This window comes from Ischnura elegans, chromosome 13 (assembly GCF_921293095.1).
Source record: "Ischnura elegans chromosome 13, ioIscEleg1.1, whole genome shotgun sequence".
In the NCBI taxonomy this organism is placed as follows: domain Eukaryota; kingdom Metazoa; phylum Arthropoda; class Insecta; order Odonata; family Coenagrionidae; genus Ischnura; species Ischnura elegans.
In genome coordinates, this window is record NC_060258.1 from 6,107,844 (window position 1) to 6,128,724 (window position 20,881).

The 20,881-nt window shown below is 36.3% G+C and overlaps 1 protein-coding gene across 1 annotated transcript; it reads right to left on the bottom strand.

Annotated features, from left to right (window-relative positions):
* Positions 1 to 691: 691 nt before the first annotated feature.
* LOC124170415 (uncharacterized protein K02A2.6-like) lies at positions 692 to 1,438 on the bottom strand. Its single transcript, XM_046549136.1, has one exon. The coding sequence runs from the start codon at positions 1,436 to 1,438 to the stop codon at positions 692 to 694; it is 747 nt and encodes a 248-aa protein (XP_046405092.1).
* Positions 1,439 to 20,881: the final 19,443 nt, after the last annotated feature.

Below are 20,881 nucleotides of genomic sequence, written 5' to 3' on the forward strand. Positions count from 1 at the left end.
ATATTAAAGTTGATGGTATTTACCATGCTTACAGAGATTTTTATGGCTTTCATTTGATATATGTGATTTTTACAGGTATTTGAAAATGTCACTTTTTTGTCGAAATTTGTCAAAAGTGCAAGTTTTGAACATTTATAGAAAAAAAAGTTGTGAAGTGAAAATCGTTTTGATCACATTTTTGAAAACTATAGCAGCGTTTTTATAGCCTCTAAAATTTTTATTAGCTTCACTATTTTGGTTTAGGTTTTACAGGGGCACAAATATGATAGTTATGAATAATTTGATCGGTGCACACAATTTTTGTGTGCCTCATTGACTTCAAACACTCATATCTTGGAAAATACTAGCAATGGGTCTTTGATATTTTGGATTTTTCTTAACTAAGGTTGAAACTAACAACAGGGAAAAATGATCAAAATCTGAGATGGTGGGCGTGGGACCCCCCAAAAATAGGTTGAGTTGACATGGAATGACCCATATAGTTTGCGAGGGGCTAACTAAGGCAGGATTTACTCTGAATTTTAAAAAAATGTGAATTTTCCAGCGTGAGATTAATTCCAGGTTGAGTTGACATGGAATGACCCATATCCAGATTGTTAAAATGTTCTTCTGTACTTTTTCCAATAACCACTATATCATCCAAAAAAATTATAACACCTGTCAACCCTTGTAAAAAAAATTTCACACTTTTCTAGAAGAGTGCACATGCTGGTTTTGTACCAAATGGTAGCCTATTAGGAACAAATATTCCCCTATGAGTGCTCCAAGTCAACAACTTTTTAGTTTCGTCTGTTAATTCTAATTGATTATAGTCCTGGTAAAAATCCAACTTAGTGGAGTACTCCCCACCCTGCAGAGCAGCAAAGAGTTCCTTGATGCGAGGCAAAGGATGTTTAATATCATCCAAGTGCCTATTTATTGTTACCTTGTAATCAACACACAGTCTCAATCGGCCATCTGGCTGCATCACAGGGACCAAGGGTGTTCCCCATTCTGAATTAGTTACCAAGGAAATAACACCTTCCTTCTCCAATCTGTCCAGTTCCTCATCAATTTTTGCTTTAAAATCAAATGGTACATGAGGAGGTTTAAAAAATATTGGCATGACTGACTCATTAGTGTTTAGAGAAGCCTTTTCATATTTAAACCTACCCAGCTCGGATTTAAACAAATCCCCATGTTTCTTAATTAGTATCACTAAATCTCTATTGCAATTCATGGCATTCAAAGAATAGTTTAATAAATTACCTTTAAATATTTCAAACACATCCATCAAATCCCTCCCAAACATGGAGCGGGTACCACCATCAACCACAATAAGCCTACAAAGTTTGCATATGCCATTATAGCATATTTGAACATTGATCTCACCAGCAGGAACTGCAATATGATTGTCATACTTTCTTAATCGAATATCAGTTTCTTTAAGCCCAAACATGGAGAAATGCTCATCATATACCGAATTTGGAATTACCGAAATCCCTGCAACCGAGTCTAGCTTCATACACAAAGGCTTATTATTAATGACTACACTGGCAGTCGAAGGCCTTATTACCTTACTGTTTTCACAATAATTCATCTGAACAAAATTCAAACGAGACTCCAACTTGTCGCTAATATCAACAGAATGGTTACCCAAAATTTTACATGCCTTGGCTAAATGTCCTATCTGCTGACAATTGCGGCACCTATATTTCTTAAACTTACAACTCGAAAAATTGTGGTTACATTCACCACAAATTCTGCACCTGTTCATTTCTCCCATAACTTATGAAGGGTGGGTCTGAAGGTCAGTTCTCTTTAGGTCCTGCTTCGTATATTCATGGCCACTTGAAATGCCCGGTCTGGGTTGTGACACTGCTTCCTCTTGACATAATTATAATCCATTTCCCCACATGCTGCTGTCATGGTAGAAAATGTCGCTTCCCTCTTAATGGCCATTTCCAAGATGCTCTGCCGTGGTGTAGTGTGGTCTTCTTCACACAGCTTATCCAGAATCGGTCCTCTTGATAGTCCACAAATAAATTTATCCTTTAGCATCTCGTCGAGCATAGTTCCAAATTTGCAGTCACCGGCCTTCTTCATCATCCATGCATACCATTCCCAAACAGTCTCCTGCACTGATTGCCGCACCTCATAAAATTCAATTCTTTCTCTGAATACTGATATCCTCAGTAGTGTAGATATGGCGATTCCACCCAGTTATCACTCTCCAGATCTCTTCTCACGCTCCACATGCATCCGGTCCCAGCGCTTCGAGTTTATCAACTCAAGACTCGAGCGTGGGAATAACCTTGACGTGATCCGTGGGAGCGTAACCAGTTCAAGTCAGTTATGCTTGTCCCCCTCTGAGGATATAAAAACGCGACTCGATCGGAGCAGACTCATTCTCTTCCTTCAAGCAGTCAGCATAGACATCTTCACCTAAAGAAGTCAGTAAAATTAGGAGGACTGCCCTTAGAGCCAGCACAGCAATCTTCACTTAAAGAAGACGGTAAAAAATTCGAGAACCTTCCTCAGGACCAGCATAGCTATCGTCGATATAAGAAGTCGTCAGAAATCAGGAGGACCAACTCAGACAGTGATTTGGTGAGTGTCAGCCTGATTCCATATTATTTTGGTTATATTTATAATAAGTCCACAGAAATGAAAGGTCATTAAATCCGATAATACTGATCAGAGAGCCTAAAAAATCCTTACGAGTGACTTTCACACAACTAGCATTCATCCGTAATATTTTTCTCGTAAAAACACTTTTCAGGGTATTTAAGGGTATTTTGGGTACGGAAAAATCCTGGTCCTAGTACTCTCATTTTCGCCCAAAAATTCGGGGGCATAAATATAGAAACAATTCCGTTGAAAAAATTTTGACAAAGCAAGTAGTTTAGATTTGGTGGGCTAATTTATGAGTAATGGTATTAGGAGAATATAGGTTAGCAGCAGGTAGCTTTGCAAGAAAATCTTTAATAACTCCGTTATTTGAAGGAATTTGGGTAGAGTTTAAAGGAAAAAGTTTCTTTGTTTTTCAATGTGCATAAAATGCAGCAATCAAATTCTCTGTGACCCTTAAGGGTTCCGATTCAGGGTACTCAAGTACCCTTATTTTCCATGTTAGGGTTTTAAGAGTTATTAGAAAACTTGTTCATCTTGCAACTCTATACACGAAGCACCGCTTGATTTTTTCATAATTACCCCCCCAAAGTGTCCAAAAATCGGTTTCAAGTTAAGAGAGGACTTAGAAAATATCTCTCTTCTTGGGGACAATATAAATCTGTTAATATCTTTCTTATTTGAAGTGATAAATGCAAAGTGTAAACGGTGTAGGTGATAAAATTTAAATGTACTTAAAACATAACAATGAAATTCTCTACGACCCTTAAAGGTTCCGATTCAGGGTACTCAAGTACCCTTATTTTCCATGTTAGGGTTTTAAGAGTTATTAGAAAACTTGTTCATCTTGCAACTCTATACACGAAGCACCGCTTGATTTTTTCATAATTACCCCCCAAAGTGTCCAAAAATCGGTTTCAAGTTAAGAGAGGACTTAGAAAATTTCTCTCTTCTTGGGGACAATATAAATCTGTTAATATCTTTCTTATTTGAAGTGATAAATGTAAACTGTAAAAGGTATAGGCGAAAATATTTAACTGCCCTTCGAATATAAAACTCAAAATTTCTCAGACCCTCATGGGGTCAGGGTCAGGGGTGTCTTGCTCCCTTATTAAAGGAGTTAACCTTTCGATGTTTCTGACAAATATTGTTGCTCCTGCAACGTTATACATGAATTAATAATTTGTTTTTTCAAATTCGCTCCGAAAGCCCTTCAAAAATTAACATAAAAATTATATTTGGACTTAAAAATTTCTCGTCCGGTGAAGCATATTTAACCTTTCATATCTTCTTTAGTTAAAGTCATAAAAATATGATACAAATAGAAATTTAGGTTAATTTTAATTACCTTTATAAATTATTATCTAAACTTTATGGAACCCTGTATGATTCAGGGTCAGGATACTTAGGTGCCTCTAATTAGATTGTTACACTATTGATGTTTATTACAGGAAACAAGCTAAATTGATAGCTAAATACAATCCTATAACTGAAAAAATGTTTTAATTCCCGTGCAGAAATATGCATTGACTTGCATTTGCATGATTCGATTAATTTTGATTCCACCGTCTAAACGAGCTAGTTGTTTCCCGGTATACCTAAGGTCTCCCCCATCATTCTAATACAACTTCTAATATATTTAAGGGTTATTGTTCTGCGTAAATAAATTTACAAATAAATAAATACATTTTTCATATTACTTGTTATTTTTTTATAATATATATTAATAATATATTTAAGGGTTATTGTTCTGCGTAAATAAATTTAGAAATAAATAAATACATTTTTCATTCCATTTGTTATTTTTTATTAATTTACGTACATAAAACTTTTCATCCCCGTTCAAATTTTAAATACATACTCTTCCTTCAATTATCATGCACACCCGGGGATAGTCTATTTTCTCCCCTCATCATAATTAATTAGGGTCAACAAACTCTCTCCGTATCAGGTACTAATCCTTTCCATCCGATACTTCACCCTCTCCTTCAACTCTTACTTCTTGAGGAAGTGGAACTCCTCCAGTACATCTTGGAATCTTCTCCTTAACAAATGGATAGACAAAATATCAGATATTTGATAAATTAGATACATTATCATATATTTCATAACGAAAAAGAAAAGAAACTCTTTCAAATGAGCAGGAGGAGCTTGCAGTGTTGGTGAGGGTATGAGGTGGTGGTCGTGTAAGAGGTACCGGTCGTGGTAGTGGAGGGGACTTCCAAAACAAAAGGAAGAGAATAAATTAACATCATATTGAACAATGAGATTTAAGAACTCCGACTCATTCTTCCATTATCTGTATTATTTTTTATTGAAGAAGCAGATCTCATTAATTATTTCATTGATTATTATAGCAATAAATTATAGTGATCTTCCTCTCAGCCCATAAAATTCCGTATATTTCACTCATAATCAACTTAAAGTTTAATCTCAACGTTTACAACACTCATAAATAACACTTTTCACCCATTTCCGCGAAAAACCGCATGGAAACGGTAGAGTACATTTCTTCTTTATTTTAGGTATTCTTGTAGACATTTTTTCCATTTCCTTTCCTTTCTTGGTTCTGCAACTTTTTCTAGTGAGATTTAGGGGTAGGGGGCATCACAGGGGTCATGACTCCGTAACAATCTATGCAGTTATACCTTTAATTGTTGAAATACAAGTGTCCTCCACATTAGATGAGTATTACTTTTTTTAATTAGACGAACCATTACTTCACAATATTGCGTCAAACTCGGGTGCTTATACTTATGACGTGGGAAGTCAATGAAGATGATAAATATGCGTTGAAAAGTCGGAAAAAGATATTAAAAAATTGACCCAACCTCAAAATAAACCAGAAGCATCTCTAATAACTAGAGATACGTGTAAATAGCACTTTCATTTTAATTTTATAGCACTTACAATTATAGTTTATAGCATTATGCAGCCTTTTTTTTCTTTTTTCACTATACATTATCAGTAGATGACGACAAAGTGCGGTGAAACACGGTTATTTGAAAAAATGCGGAACAGTTTTAATAATGTGTTGAAAAAAATTAATTAAGGAATAAGATATATACTAAACTATCTCACCCTCGGTGAACTTCGTACCACCTGATAATCAATGAACGGTTTCAAAACGCCATTTATAAATCAAGAACGGTTGTACTGATTTTAATAATTTTTTAATTATTATAGAAATATTAGTAAAAAATGTGCACTCAAGAAAACTGCAAGAATAAGTATTACAATGGCTTGTTAGAAAGAGATTTTTATTTATTCTATATACGTTGGGAGACTTAACTTGCCCGTTCTTGGGACAAGCTTACATAACGCTAGACCGATGCTTGATTGACGTAACAATCTCGTGAATAGGCCCTAAGGAAGAGCACTAATATATTATAGCTTATGGCGCGCTATAGTTTTAACTCGGTTAGGTAAAGTGCACCGCGTAAATCTACCCCATGTGTAAACGTACCTCAGTCTACCTTACACATTCGGGTCTATTCCATTGAGTCAAGCACCTTCTGATATACAAGGCAAAAAACAAAATTTCATCATCGTATAGATCGCTAACGATCTTAGGTAGCGTTTTTAATAACCGTAGTCAAGGTCACAGCCTGAAAAAAACATTCTCAGGAAGAAAGTAAAGAAATGCTTCTACATTCCAATTGTCGAACTCGCCGATTTTTGCGCCTTTTAGACGGAAGCGTGCGAAAATGGGCTGGCGGGGGGCGGTGGAATAGCTTGTCCTCGATGGTCTAGTTTAAGTCTCAGTCAATTAGCAGTAAGAGTCGGCAGAGCATTTCAGCAGAGCTCGTGACTAAATTTACGAATTTTAACATCGAAAAGACAAATTTTGCTGATTAAACATCATAAAAGTCCAGTCATCGCGCCTATGTCGCATTTATTCACGTGCAACTTGAGTAGCATTCATGTGTGGTTAAGTGTACGCTGTGATATTTGACAAATATTAATAACTGACATATATTTCATATTAATAATTTTTATATTAAAATAAAAAGTATATTTCGTACAGTAATTGTAATATGTTGCTTTTCCTCCCAAATTTTAGAAGACAGTTTGCCCATCAGACACTTGTGACCCCTCCAGAAAAAAATTCTGGATCCGCCCTTGTGAACTAGTACTACTCCAACAATGTCACCAACTCATGAAAAATGAGCAGCAACTTTTTTATTCTCTTGAATCATAGTTACGAGAGAATAGCTGGATGAGGAGGCTATTTTTCGTATTCTAACATATATTTCTCTTCAGACTACCAATTTATTTTCATAAATGGCAATTTGGGGTCTTAGTGAATGTCCACATTGATTGGCTTGTAAATGATATCTACTTATTGTCAACTATAAGAGAAAACTTTATTGCCCAAGCACCCACTGTTTATTTTTCTTGTTTCCAATATAGAAATATGATAGTTTAAATCATATAGATAAAGCTAGCAGAGCCTTATTTCAATTATGTGAGGTTCGTGAATAAATTTCCAACAGTTCCACGCCATAATAGTAAAAGAAAATCAAATCTATCATATTTGAAAAGATCCAAAATATAATGTGTGATATAAGTGAAAGTGCTAAAAAATTCTAAACTAATAAATATTTCCTGTTCAGTGCAATATGTCCATGAGGTTCTATCTGCCTATTTTAATATATAGTGACTGGCTGGACCCCCAGGGCAAAGTACTGGTTAGGCCTGTTCTCCCCAAATACCTCAAGATGGGTCTTTTTCTAACAGCCACCACAACACCACACCATATTTTTCCTAGAATAACAAAGCCTGAGCGTGAAATAACTCACCATTCGCATCTTTAGGTTTTTCATTTTTAGCTCCATGAGATGCATTTCCTTTTGCTGAGCTATCTTCTGCTCGAGTTGCTGTCTCTTAAGTGTCAGGATCTGATTCTGTAGCTCTGCATTCTTCTTTTCAATCCGTAGGACATCCACCTGTAACTTGTTGTGATGAAGATTAGCCTCCGCACTGTATCGCTCCAACGCAGCTTTTTCCAGAGTCAAGGTTTCCATCCTAGACCTGTACTCGTTGTAGTTCTTAAGGTCCGTAATATAGGCTGCTAACTGTGGATCAAGATTTGTTGCTGGGCAGTAAGGGCATTGGCTTGTTGACGATGCCTTCTCTCTTTCCGAAGGCAATGACTCAGCATATGGACGGAAATGGGTGTTTCTCTCTCTGGCACCTGCAGAATTGTATTAGGATTGTTCACCATTTTAATGAACTTCATGTAGTTGCCATAGTTATCAACCTAATCAATCTAAGATGGGTCTGGTTTGAACCTGATTAGTCACATTAAGCTCATTAGTCATGGAACAGTTACTGGCGTACATTTTGCCCGGCAAACTGTACTCCTGCATACTGATGTAGGTAGCTATTAAGCTCACATTTGCTTCGGCATTTTTTCATCACAGAGTGAATTTTACCGTTACATTTTCCGTACCTACTGAGTCCCAGTAGAATTAAATGATAAAGAGGCAACATTAGTGACGGTTGATGCTTTTAACGTGAAATATCTCAAGTTTTCTGGTTAATTAAAAGTGTGATTGTTGGTTTATCGAAGCCTGAAATGCGATGTTAACTCAGGATAGGCAGATTTAGGATGGGGGAAGCACGGGGGATTGTGCCCCCCCCCCCCATTCCTAGACACTTAGGCAATTTTTACTCAATTGGATTGATATTACTAATAGAATAGTGTAAATATTAACATAAAGATCTCTCAGAAAGCCGTAAAACTCACCATTTATCTGAAAAGTCCACAATTTATTAATCTCGCACCTAACTAACATTGCCCTAGGGCAATGTTAGTTAGGTGTTTAAGGGTAGTTAAATCTTATCACCTTTACCGTTCACACTTTGCATTTATCACTTCAAATAAGAAAGATATTAACAGATTTATATTTTCCCCAAGACGAGAGAAATTTTCGAAGTCCCCTCTTAACTTGAAACCGATTTCTGGACACTTTCGGGGGTAATTATGAAGAAATCAATCGGTGCTTCGTGTATAGAGTTGAAAGATGAACAAGTTTTCTGATAACTTCTAAAACCCTAAAATGGAAAATAAGGGTACTTGAGTACCCTGAATCGAGACCCTTAAGGGTCGCAGAAATTTTGATTTTTATATTTTAAGGGTAGTTAAATCTTATCACCTTTACCGCTTACACTTTGCATTTATCACTTCAAATAAAAAAGATATTAACAGATTTATATTATCCCCAAGACGAGAGAAATTTTGTCCCCTCTTAACTTGAAACCGATTTCTGGACACTTTCGGAGGTAATTAATATAATAATATATAATATATAATTTATTCCATTTACAATCAAATATTACATTTTAGAACATACTTAAATATTTTGGAATATATAGGTACCCCTTTTAGTAGTTTTGGGGCTACCATCATAAACTTTTTACATAGGTCTGGTGCTAACACACATGAGAAGTAAAATTTCTTTGTATTCAGTTATTTGTTCTATTGCCGATTGCATTCATTATTACAAAACGTATTTCAAATATTTGGACAAGGATAACTATTTTTCTTATTTTTCTTATATAAACGCATAATTACATACATAGAATATACAATATACCTTTTATTGTAAACTTTTTAACCCACCTTTCTTAGTAGAAACTCTACTTCCTCACACATCATAAGCCATTTTTTAACTGCGGATTTAAATCCCCATCTTTTTTCCGAGTTTGCTACATTACTCGGCAACATGCTAAACAATTTAGGCCCTAAGTAATTGTATGACTGTCGATAAATTTCGGTCGTCGGCCTAGGTATATGGAAGTTTCTCCAAGCTCTAATGTCATAGTTTTGTGGTCGGGCCTTTTCACCACTACGGTTATAGAATATTCTAAGGACTTTATAAATGAATAAATGCCTTAGTGGGAGGACATCTAATTTTTTGAATAGAGGAAATGAGTGGCTTTTCCTATACGATCGTGTTATAACCCTGATAACCCTTTTTTGCGCCACTATCAATGGTTTAATGTTGATAAAATATGCTCCACCCCAGCAGGCTATTCCGTATTGCAATCTTGAATTAACGAGAGCATAATATACCATTTTTAACACTGATTCAGGGCATATGTATCTTAGGAAGTAGAATTTTCTTACAATAGTAATCATTTCTGATTTTAATTTATTTATGTGAGACTTCCATTTACAATTTTGGTCAAAATATATACCTAAATATTTTATGTGACTAACCTGTTCGATCAAAATACATTTATCACAGGAAGTAACATTATCTTTCATACAATTTGCACATTGATAGTATAGTTTACTTTTGTTTGAGGTAGATTTACTCATGCTAAACATAATATATTTCGTTTTTTCACTTAACAACATATAATTAGCCGAAAACCACATATTGAGTGTTAATAGATCACTTTGTATGTGTTCATATAGATCATCAACACTATTAACAGAGTAACTTAGTGCAGTGTCATCTGCGAATGACGTTAATTGACCTTTAAACCTGCCAGCACATAAATTGTTTACATATATTAAAAACAGTATGGGTCCCAACACAGAACCCTGTGTGACACCACAGGTGAGTCGAATCTTTTCACTGTAGCAATTTTTGAGACGCACACATTGATCTCGATCACAAAGATAACTTTGAAACCAATCATATGCGGTTCCACGTATACCCGCTTCCCATAATCGATTCATTAGTATGTTATGATTAATGGAGTCGAAGGCTTTGGTAATGTCTACAAATAAGCCAGCAACTCTACAGTTCTTATTCAGTCCGTCGTTCAGCTCTGAACAGAATTTTAATAATGCATCCTCTGTACTCTTACCACTCATAAATCCAAATTGGTTTTTATTGAAAAAACTATGCTGCTTTAGAAATTTAAGAAGTCTGACTTTAACAACTTTTTCTATTATTTTAGCAAATACAGATAATAGGGATATTGGTCTGTAATTATTTACGTTCATTTTATCACCTTTTTTAAAAATTGGTATCACTATTGCAGTTTTTAATTGTTTAGGAAATATTCCGGTATACATACTTAGATTAGCAATATGGGCAAGGACCTCCGAAATATTTGCATTTACTTCTTTTATAACTTGTGTGGAAATATTATCAACACCTTTAGATTTTTCAGACTTTAATTCCTTAATAATGCTGCTAATTTCTTTCGCATCAGTAGGAACAAAAAACAGTGAGTCAATTGAATTGGAGGTTGGGAATATTTCTTTGTATTTATTCGTATTACTTTCAAAATAATTGTTCTGGGTCAATTCTTGAATTACTTTACCATAATGTGAACTAAATTCGTTTACAATGTCCTGGCACTTAGTGACAACGATACCATTACAAGTTCTAATTTTTACACAATTCTCATTTCCTTGCTTTCCTCCCGTGAGTGAATCTAAAATGCGCCATTGAGCAGCGGTATTATTGACATTACTATCAAATAGGTCCCTGTAATACTTTTCTTTGCGCTTTTTAATATCATATTCTAATCTTTGCGTGTACGATACGTAGTACCTATTTAGCTTTTCATTTTCAGGGTGTTTCCTCATTTTTTTATACAGAAAATTTCGCCTAGAAATTCTCCCGCACAAAGCGTAAGTCATCCATGGCCTCTTCATTCCTCCCGATCTGTTACTGTCTGACACGTATTCAGCTTTTTCAATGCAGCATTTCAATTTATTTATAAATATTTCATAGGCTTCATTGACATTTTGTTGTGAATAAACATCATTCCAGTCACATCTTAGCAAACTATTATTTAGATGGTTAAAGTTTATCCGGCAATGGCTTCGATAAACTCGTTCGTATATATTAATGGGTACATTAATATTTAAAGAACATGATACAGCATGATGGTCTGTTAAACCCCAATCGTCCGCTCTTCCCTCATACTTATAGTTATCTCTACTTCTGCAAAAAATGTGATCTATACATGTACTACCCGTTTTGCTAATTCTAGTTGGTACTCGAATAAGCTGGTCCAGTCCATGACTAGCCATAAGGGTTTGATATTCAAAGGAAATATCGTTGGGTTGTAATATACATAAATTAATATCACCAATTACAATTAAATTCCTCTCACTAGAGATGGTTAATACATTCTCCAATTCACTCAAAAAATGTTCAACAGGATTTAAATTAAGTCTATATACACCAATAATGCTTATCCAAGAAGAATCATTTATCCCTACTGATATTTTAACCATATCAGCAGTTTTTAATTCACCCAGATCAATAGAAGAACACTCATAAGTATCTGCTACATATGCAATAACTCCTCCAGCCCTATAGTTATTGTTACACACATCAAAACTCCGGTACTTGAGTACCCTGAATTATGAAGAAATCAATCGGTGCTTCGTGTATAGAGTTGAAAGATGAACAAGTTTTCTGATAACTTCTAAAACCCTAAAATGGAAAATAAGGGTACTTGAGTACCCTGAATCGAGACCCTTAAGGGTCGCAGAAATTTTGATTTTTATATTTTAAGGGTAGTTAAATCTTATCACCTTTACCGCTTACACTTTGCATTTATCACTTCAAATAAAAAAGATATTAACAGATTTATATTATCCCCAAGACGAGAGAAATTTTGTCCCCTCTTAACTTGAAACCGATTTCTGGACACTTTCGGGGGTAATTATGAAAAACTCAATCGGTGTTTCGTGTATAGAGTTGAAAGATAAACAAGTTTTCTAATAACTTCTAAAACCCTAATACGGAAAATAAGGGTACTTGATTACCCTGAATCGAGACCCTTAAGGGTCGCAGAAATTTTGATTTTTATATTTTAAGGGTAGTTACATCTTATCACCTTTACCGCTTACACTTTGCATTTATCACTTCAAATAAAAAAGATATTAACAGATTTATATTATCCCCAAGACGAGAGAAATTTTCTGTCCCCTCTTAACTTGAAACCGATTTCTGGACACTTTCGGGGGTAATTATGAAAAAATCAATCGGTGCTTCGTGTATAGAGTTGAAAGATGAACAAGTTTTCTAATAACTTCTAAAACCCTAATACGGAAAATAAGGGTACTTGATTACCCTGAATGAGAACCCTTAAGGGTCATAGAGAATTTGATTGCTGCATCTTATGTGTATTGAAAAAACAAAGAAACTTTGCATTTAAACTATCCCCAAATTCCTTCAAACAAATGAGTTATTAAAGATTTTCTTACAAAGCTACCTGCTGCTAACCTATATTCTCCTAATACCATCACTCGTAAATTAGCCCACCAAATCTAAACTACTTGCTTTGTCAAAATTTTTTCAACGGTATTGTTTCTATACTAACCCCCCGAATTTTTTAGGTGAAAATGACAGTACTAGGACCAGAATTTTTCCGTACCCTAAATACCCTTAAATACCCTGAAAAGGGTTTTTACGAGAAAAATATTACGGATGAATGCTAGTTGTGTGAAAGTCACTCGTAAGGATTTTTGAGGCTCTCTGATCAGTATTATCGGATTTAATGACCTTTCATTTCTATGGACTTATTATAAATATAACCAAAATAATATGGAAACAGGCTGACACTCACCAATTCACTGTCTGAGTTGGTCCTCCTGATTTCTGACGACTTCTTATATCGACGATAGCTATGCTGGTCCTGAGGAAGGTTCTCGAATTTTTTACCGTCTTCTTTAAGTGAAGATTGCTGTGCTGGCTCTAAGGGCAGTCCTCCTAATTTTACTGACTTCTTTAGGTGAAGATGTCTATGCTGACTGCTTGAAGGAAGAGAATGAGTCTGCTCCGATCGAGTCGCGTTTTTATATCCTCAGAGGGGGACAAGCATAACTGACTTGAACTGGTTACGCTCCCACGGATCACGTCAGAGTCATTCCCACGCTCGAGTCTTGAGTTGATAAACTCGAAGCGCTGGGACCGGATGCATGTGGAGCGTGAGAAGAGATCTGGAGAGTGATAACTGGGTGGAATCGCCATATCTACACTACTTACCTCATCTTATCATATTTCCACCTTTAGCACTGTTCTCATCATTGCTTCTCATTTAAGCACTCGCTCCATCCATACCTTCGGTCTCCTACTCATCTCATTTAAAAGGTGATATTCCTAACCCACCATGTCCTGCACTTCATACCTCATCTTATCATATTTCCATCTTTAGCGCTGTTTTCATCAAATCTTCTCATTTATGCACTCGCTCCATCCATACATTCGGTCTCCTACTTATCTCATTTAAAATGTGATATTGCTAACCCACCATGTCCTGCACTTCATACATCATCTTATCATATTTACATCTTTAGCACTGTTTTCATCATTTCTTCTCCTTTAAGCACTCGCTCCATCCATACTTACGGTCTCCTGCTTATCTTATTTAAAAGGTCCAATTCCTAACCCACCATGTCCTGCACTTCATACCTCATCTTATCATATTTCCATCTTTAGCGCTGTTGTCATCATATCTTCTCATTTAAGCACTCGCACCATCCATACCTTCGGTCTCCTACTTATCTCATTTAAAAGGTGCAATTCCTAACCCACCATGTCCTGCACTTCATTTCTCATCTTATCATATTTCCATCTTTAGCGCTTTTTTCATCATATCTTCTCGTTTAAGCACTCGCTCCATCCATACATTCGGTCTCCTACTTATCTCATTTAAAAGGTGATATTGCTAACCCACCATGTCCTGCACTTCATACCTCATCTTATCATATTTCCATCTTTAGCACTGTTTTCATCTTTTCTTCTCCTTTAAGCACTCGCTCCATCCATACTTTCGGTCTCCTACTTATCTCATTTAAAAGGTGCAATTCCTAACCGACCATGTCCTGCACTTCATACCTCATCTTATCATATTTCTATCTTTAGCCCTGTTTTCATCATTTCATTTCATTTAAGAACTCGCTCCTTCCAACCTTCGGTCTCCTACTTATCTCAATTAAAAGGTGCAATTCCTAACCCACCATGTCCTGCACTTCATACGTCATCTTACCATATTACCATCTTTAGCACTGTTTTCATCATTTCTTCTTATTTAAGCACTCGCTCCATCAATACCTTCGGTCTCCTATTTATCTCATTTAATAGGTGCAATTCCTAACCCACCATGTCCTGCACTTCATACCTCATCTTATCATATTTCCATCTTTAGCGCTGCTTTCATCATATCTTCTCATTTAAGCTCTCGCTCCATCCATACCTTCGGTCTCCTACTTATCTCATTTAAAAGGTGCAATTCCTAACCCACCATGTCCTGCACTTCATACCTCATCTTATCATAATCCATCTTTAGCGCTGTTTTCATCATATCTTCTCATTTAAGCACTCGTTCCATCCATACCTTCGGTCTCCTACTTATCTCATTTAAAAGGTGATATTGCTAACCCACCATGTCCTGCACTTCATACCTCATCTTATCATATTTCCACCTTTAGCACTGTTCTCATCATTGCTTCTCATTTAAGCACTCGCTCCATCCATACCTTCGGTCTCCTACTTATCTCATTTAAAAGGTGATATTCCTAACCCACCATGTCCTGCACTTCATACCTCATCTTATCATATTTCCATCTATAGCGCTGTTTTCATCATTTCTTCTCATTTAAGCACTCGATCCATCCATACCTTCGGTCTCCTACTTATCTCATTTTAAAGGTGCAATTCCTAACCCACCATGTCCTGCACTTCATACCTCATCCTATCAATTATATCTTGAGCACTGTTTTCATTATTTCTTCTCATTTAAGCATTCGCTCCATCCATATCTTCGGTCTCCTACTTATCTCATTGAAAAGGTGCAATTTCTAACCCACCATGTCATGCACTTCATTCCTCATCTTATCATAATTCCACCTTTAGCACTGTTGTCATCATTTCTTCTCCTTTAAGCACTCGCTCCATACATACCTTTGGCCTCCTACTTATCTCATTTAAAAGGTGCAATTCTTAACCCACCATGTCCTGCACTTCATACCTCATCTTATCATATTTCCATCTTTAGCGCTGCTTTCATCATATCTTCTCAATTAACACTAGGAATACTGGACTTGACACCCCTCCTAGAACTACCAAATGGAGTCATTTTGACTCCTACCTTATAATTGTTTATTTTTCCAGTTTATCTATGTTTTTATTTATACATTGCTTTAGTTTATCATTATTGTTTATTATTGCATTATTTCAGACGTTATTTAAACAAAAAAATCATATTTTTTTAAAATGCGAGTTTCGACTGTATTGCTTTGAAATTCTTTTTTCCTACATGTTATGTTGTTTTAATAGGATTTTCACAGAGTAATTGGATAAAACAGCAACATAGACATTTCAACACATTTTATCATCATGTTTGAATGATCAAAAATATTACCTAGGCTATATGGAAGTTGGGAAGATAATTAAATACAGCAAAAAAACTGCATTTGATAAGCCACGCATTTGGCTAAGGTGCTTTTCAGTTCAAGACTTGTCGTTCATTGTCCACAGTTTCCCACAGAAATACTTTTGGCAGGTCGTACAATTCCAAACTGAGCGATTATTTCTGCACTTTGGTATTGCCTGGAAATATTTTTTTGCAGAATCCCGTCAGAAGAATATGCAGCACTGGACACGCCACGCTTTTGTCGAGATCTAATTTGAGTATCAGCCGACTCTGTATCGAGCTTTTTCAAAAGCGTCTTGCGCGAAATGTTTTAGGTAGTCTCCTTGTACACTGCCCATGAATACCTGCTAAGTCGGAAGTATTTTCAAACGAGTAGATAGGCCATCGCTGAGTATATGTTCTTGTGGTAATAATGTGATTTCATTTCTTTTGGTACTTCTCTTCGAATTATTTACCTTTCCCATAATGCTAGAACCCTAGCTTTTTCGCTGTTCGGCGAGTTTGACTGAGGTAATGTAATTATCTACAGTAACATTTCAGCCTTTTTCAGAAACGTTTGCATTAGTTTCAGTACTACTAAACGGCAATCTGCATGAAGTGAATAATCTTTTCCATCATTAGGGAAGGCATTTGCAAAATATTTGCTATCATTGTTAACAGCTAGCCAATATTCATGGCCGTATTTGTCCGGCTTAGATGGAATGTACTGAGTAAAATACACCTGATTTTACTGGGGAGAATTCGTTCAACAACCGTGATGTATGGACCAGGTTTTTAACAAGGAATGTAATTATCTGTGAATATATCCTACACTCTTGAAAAGATGGCATAATTGACAGTTTTGAGCCGCTGGAATTGATTAGATTTCTCATCAAATCTTAGATAATGCAAAATTTTTACAAACCGGTTCCCAGTCGTTCATTTTAGATAATGGTATTCCCCAGTCGTTTGATTAAATACTTGCAATAGAGAGATCATTTGCACCTCATATTCAATGGCATAAAATATGGCTATACATGCATCTAGCTCACCACCGAAAAGAGTAAAATCTTCATAATTTTGTTTGCGTGCTTCCACAATTTTACATCACTTTATGTGAGTCAGTATACAAGAATCGATAAATAATTGTAGATAATATCTTTGTTTTGTAACTCCTTATGAAAGGGAAAGTAAATGTAAATTACTGCATGTCTTTTGCACGTATTATGTCTGAATCTTCAGACTAGCTAGAAACGTTGTGAGGAATAAAATCTTTGACTTCGTCAGAGACGAAATGATGTTCCTTTTCGCATTCCGATTTACCTTCCGGTATAGAATGCAACATAGAAAGGACTTCACGCATTAGCCTACTTCTTCTGGTCATACTGCTAGTCAGGAAAAATGAAAGCCTTACTTCACTAGAGTTCTGCAGTCCATTCCAGAGTTCACTGGATTTACTAATGTGAAGGTCAGCGCACGATTTTCCTGTGCGGCGCGCGACAGCCAGCGCTGTCAGAGCCGACAATGCTAGGACAATAACTTTATTTCATTCTACTGATTTATTTTCCTGGTTCATCCTTGTATCAATGGAAGGATACAAAGGTAATTTTTCAGGTTTGAAAATGAACTTCCACAAGATCAAGGGTGAAATAAAAGCGCTGCAGTGCAATACTGTGTAACAGTATTGAGCTGTAGCGAGCCTGATAGGCGGGGAGAAGGGAGGGATAAGGGATGAGGGCAAGACACGACGGCTTCTAAACACATGAATTTGAAAATGCTCAATATGAATAGCATATTCACCACTTTATCGCAGGATAAAATTATATCAGGACATTCATATGGTTTGTAGTTCCAAACACGGACCCATAAAATTAGAAATGCCTTAAAATTCTCGCAAATATTGGCCTGAAAGCAAAATAATTATATATTTAAGCCATCGGTTGATTTAAATTAATTATTAACATAAGAAGAAATAAACTCTTGAACAAATATTACTATTTGGCGAAAAGACGAGCAAAATACAATAGGGAGTCAAAATGACTCCCTTTGGTAGTCGAAGGTAAATTTCTAAAAATAAGTACTATTTTACTTTCTAGAACTATTTTGATCGCAAAGTTTTATTTCATGTCAAAAATGAATAAAAGTCACGAAATTTCAGGCCGGAATTTGGAAAATTTTAGTCAGGGCAGAGAAATAAAAATCGCGAGGAGTCAAAATGACTCCATCGGTAGTTCTAGTGTTAAGCACTCGCTCCATCCATACCTTCGGTCTCCTACTTATCTCATTTAAAAGGTGCAATTCCTAACCCACAATGTCCTGCACTTCATACCTCATCTTATCATATTTCCATCTTTAGCGCTGTTTTCATCATATCTTCTCATTTAAGCACTCGTTCCATCCATACCTTCGGTCTCCTACTTATCTCATTTAAAAGGTGATATTGCTAACCCACCATGTCCTGCACTTCATACCTCATCTTATCATATTTCCACCTTTAGCACTGTTCTCATCATTGCTTCTCATTTAAGCACTCGCTCCATCCATACCTTCGGTCTCCTACTTATCTAATTTAAAAGGTGATATTCCTAACCCACCATGTCCTGCACTTCATACCTCATCTTATCATATTTCCATCTTTAGCGCTGCTTTCATCATATCTTCTCATTTATGCACTCGCTCCATCCATACATTCGGTCTCCTACTTATCTCATTTAAAATGTGATATTGCTAACCCACCATGTCCTGCACTTCATACCTCATCTTATCATATTTACATCTTTAGCACTGTTTTCATCATGTCTTCTCCTTTAAGCACTCGCTCCATCCATACTTACGGTCTCCTGCTTATCTCATTTAAAAGGTCCAATTCCTAACCCACCATGTCCTGCACTTCATACCTCATCTTATCATATTTCCATCTTTAGCGCTGTTTTCATCATATCTTCTCATTTAAGCACTCGCACCATCCATACCTTCGGTCTCCTACTTATCTCATTTAAAAGGTGCAATTCCTAACCCACCATGTCCCGCACTTCATACCTCATCTTATCATATTTCCATCTTTAGCGCTGTTTTCATCATATCTTCTCATTTAAGCACTCGCTCCATCCATACCTTCGGTCTCCTACTTATCTCATTTAGAAGGTGCAATTCCTAACCCACCATGTCCTGCACTTCATTTCTCATCTTATCATATTTCCATCTTTAGCCCTATTTTCATCATATCTTCTCGTTTAAGCACTCGCTCCATACATACCTTCGGCCTCCTACTTATCTCATTTAAAAGGTGCAATTCTTAACCCACCATGTCCTGCACTTCATACCTCATCTTATCATATTTCCATCTTTAGCACTGTTTTCATCTTTTCTTCTCCTTTAAGCACTCGCTCCATCCATACTTTCGGTCTCCTACTTATCTCATTTAAAAGGTGCAATTCCTAACCCACCATGTCCTGCACTTCATACCTCATCTTATCATATTTCTATCTTTAGCAATGTTTTCATCATTTCATTTCATTTAAGCACTCGCTCCTTCCAACCTTCGGTCTCCTACTTATCTCATTTAAAAGGTGCAATTCCTAACCCACCATGTCCTGCACTTCATACGTCATCTTACCATATTACCATCTTTAGCACTGTTTTCATCATTTCTTCTTATTTAAGCACTCGCTCCATCAATACCTTCGGTCTCCTATTTATCTCATTTAATAGGTGCAATTCCTAACCCACCATGTCCTGCACTTCATACCTCATCTTATCATATTTCCATCTTTAGCACTGTTTTCATCATTTCTACTCCCTTAAGCACTCGCTCCATCCATTTCCTCGGCCTCCTACTTATCTCATTTAAAAGGTGCAATTCCTAACCCACCATGTCCTGCACTTTATACCTCATCTTATCATTTTACCATCTTTAGCACTGTTTTCATCATTTCTTCTCATTTAAGCACTCGATCCATCCATACCTTCGATCTCCTACTTATCTTATTTAAAAGGTGATATTGCTAACCCACCATGTCCTGCACTTCATACGTCATCTTACCATATTACCATCTTTAGCACTGTTTTCATCATTTCTTCTCATTTAAGCACTCGCTCCATCCAACCTTCGGTCTCCTACTTATCTCATTTAAAAGGTGCAATTCCTAACCCACCATGTCCTGCACTTCATACGTCATCTTACCATATTACCATCTTTAGCACTGTTTTCATCATTTCTTCTCACTTAAGCACTCGCTCCATCCATTTCATCGGCCTCCTACTTATCTCATTTAAAAGGTGCAATTCCCAACCCACCATGTCCTGCACTTTATACCTCATCTTATCATATTTCCATCTTTAGCACTGTTTTCATCATATCTTCTCACTTAAGCACTCGCTCCATCCATTTCCTCGATCTCCTACTTATCTCATTTAAAAGGTGCAATTCCTAACCAACCATGTCCTGCACTTCATACGTCATCTTATCAAATTACCATCTTTATCACTGTTTTCATCATTTCTTCTCATTTAAGCACTCGCTCCATCCATACCTTCGGTCTCCTACTTATCTGATTTAATAGGTGCAATTCCTAACCCACCATGTCCTGCACTTCATACCTCATCTTATCATTATTCCATCTTTAGCACTGTTTTCATCATTTCTTCTCATTTAAGCACTCGCTCCTTCCAACCTTCGATCTCCTACTTATCTCATTTTAAAGGTGCAATTCCTAACCCACCATGTCCTGCACTTCATACCTCATCTTATCATATTTCCATCTTTAGCATTGTTTTCATCATTTCTTCTCATTTAAGCACTCGCTCCATCCATACCTTCGGTCTCCTACTTATCTTATTTAATAGGTGCAATTCCTAACCCACCATGTCCTGCACTTCATACCTCATCTTATCATTATTCCATCTTTAGCACTGTTTTCATCATTTCTTC

Bases quoted from the DNA above. Each gene is read 5' to 3' on its own strand.
- LOC124170415 (XM_046549136.1), bottom strand. From the start codon at position 1,438: ATGTTTGGGCTTAAAGAAACTGATATTCGATTAAGAAAGTATGACAAT.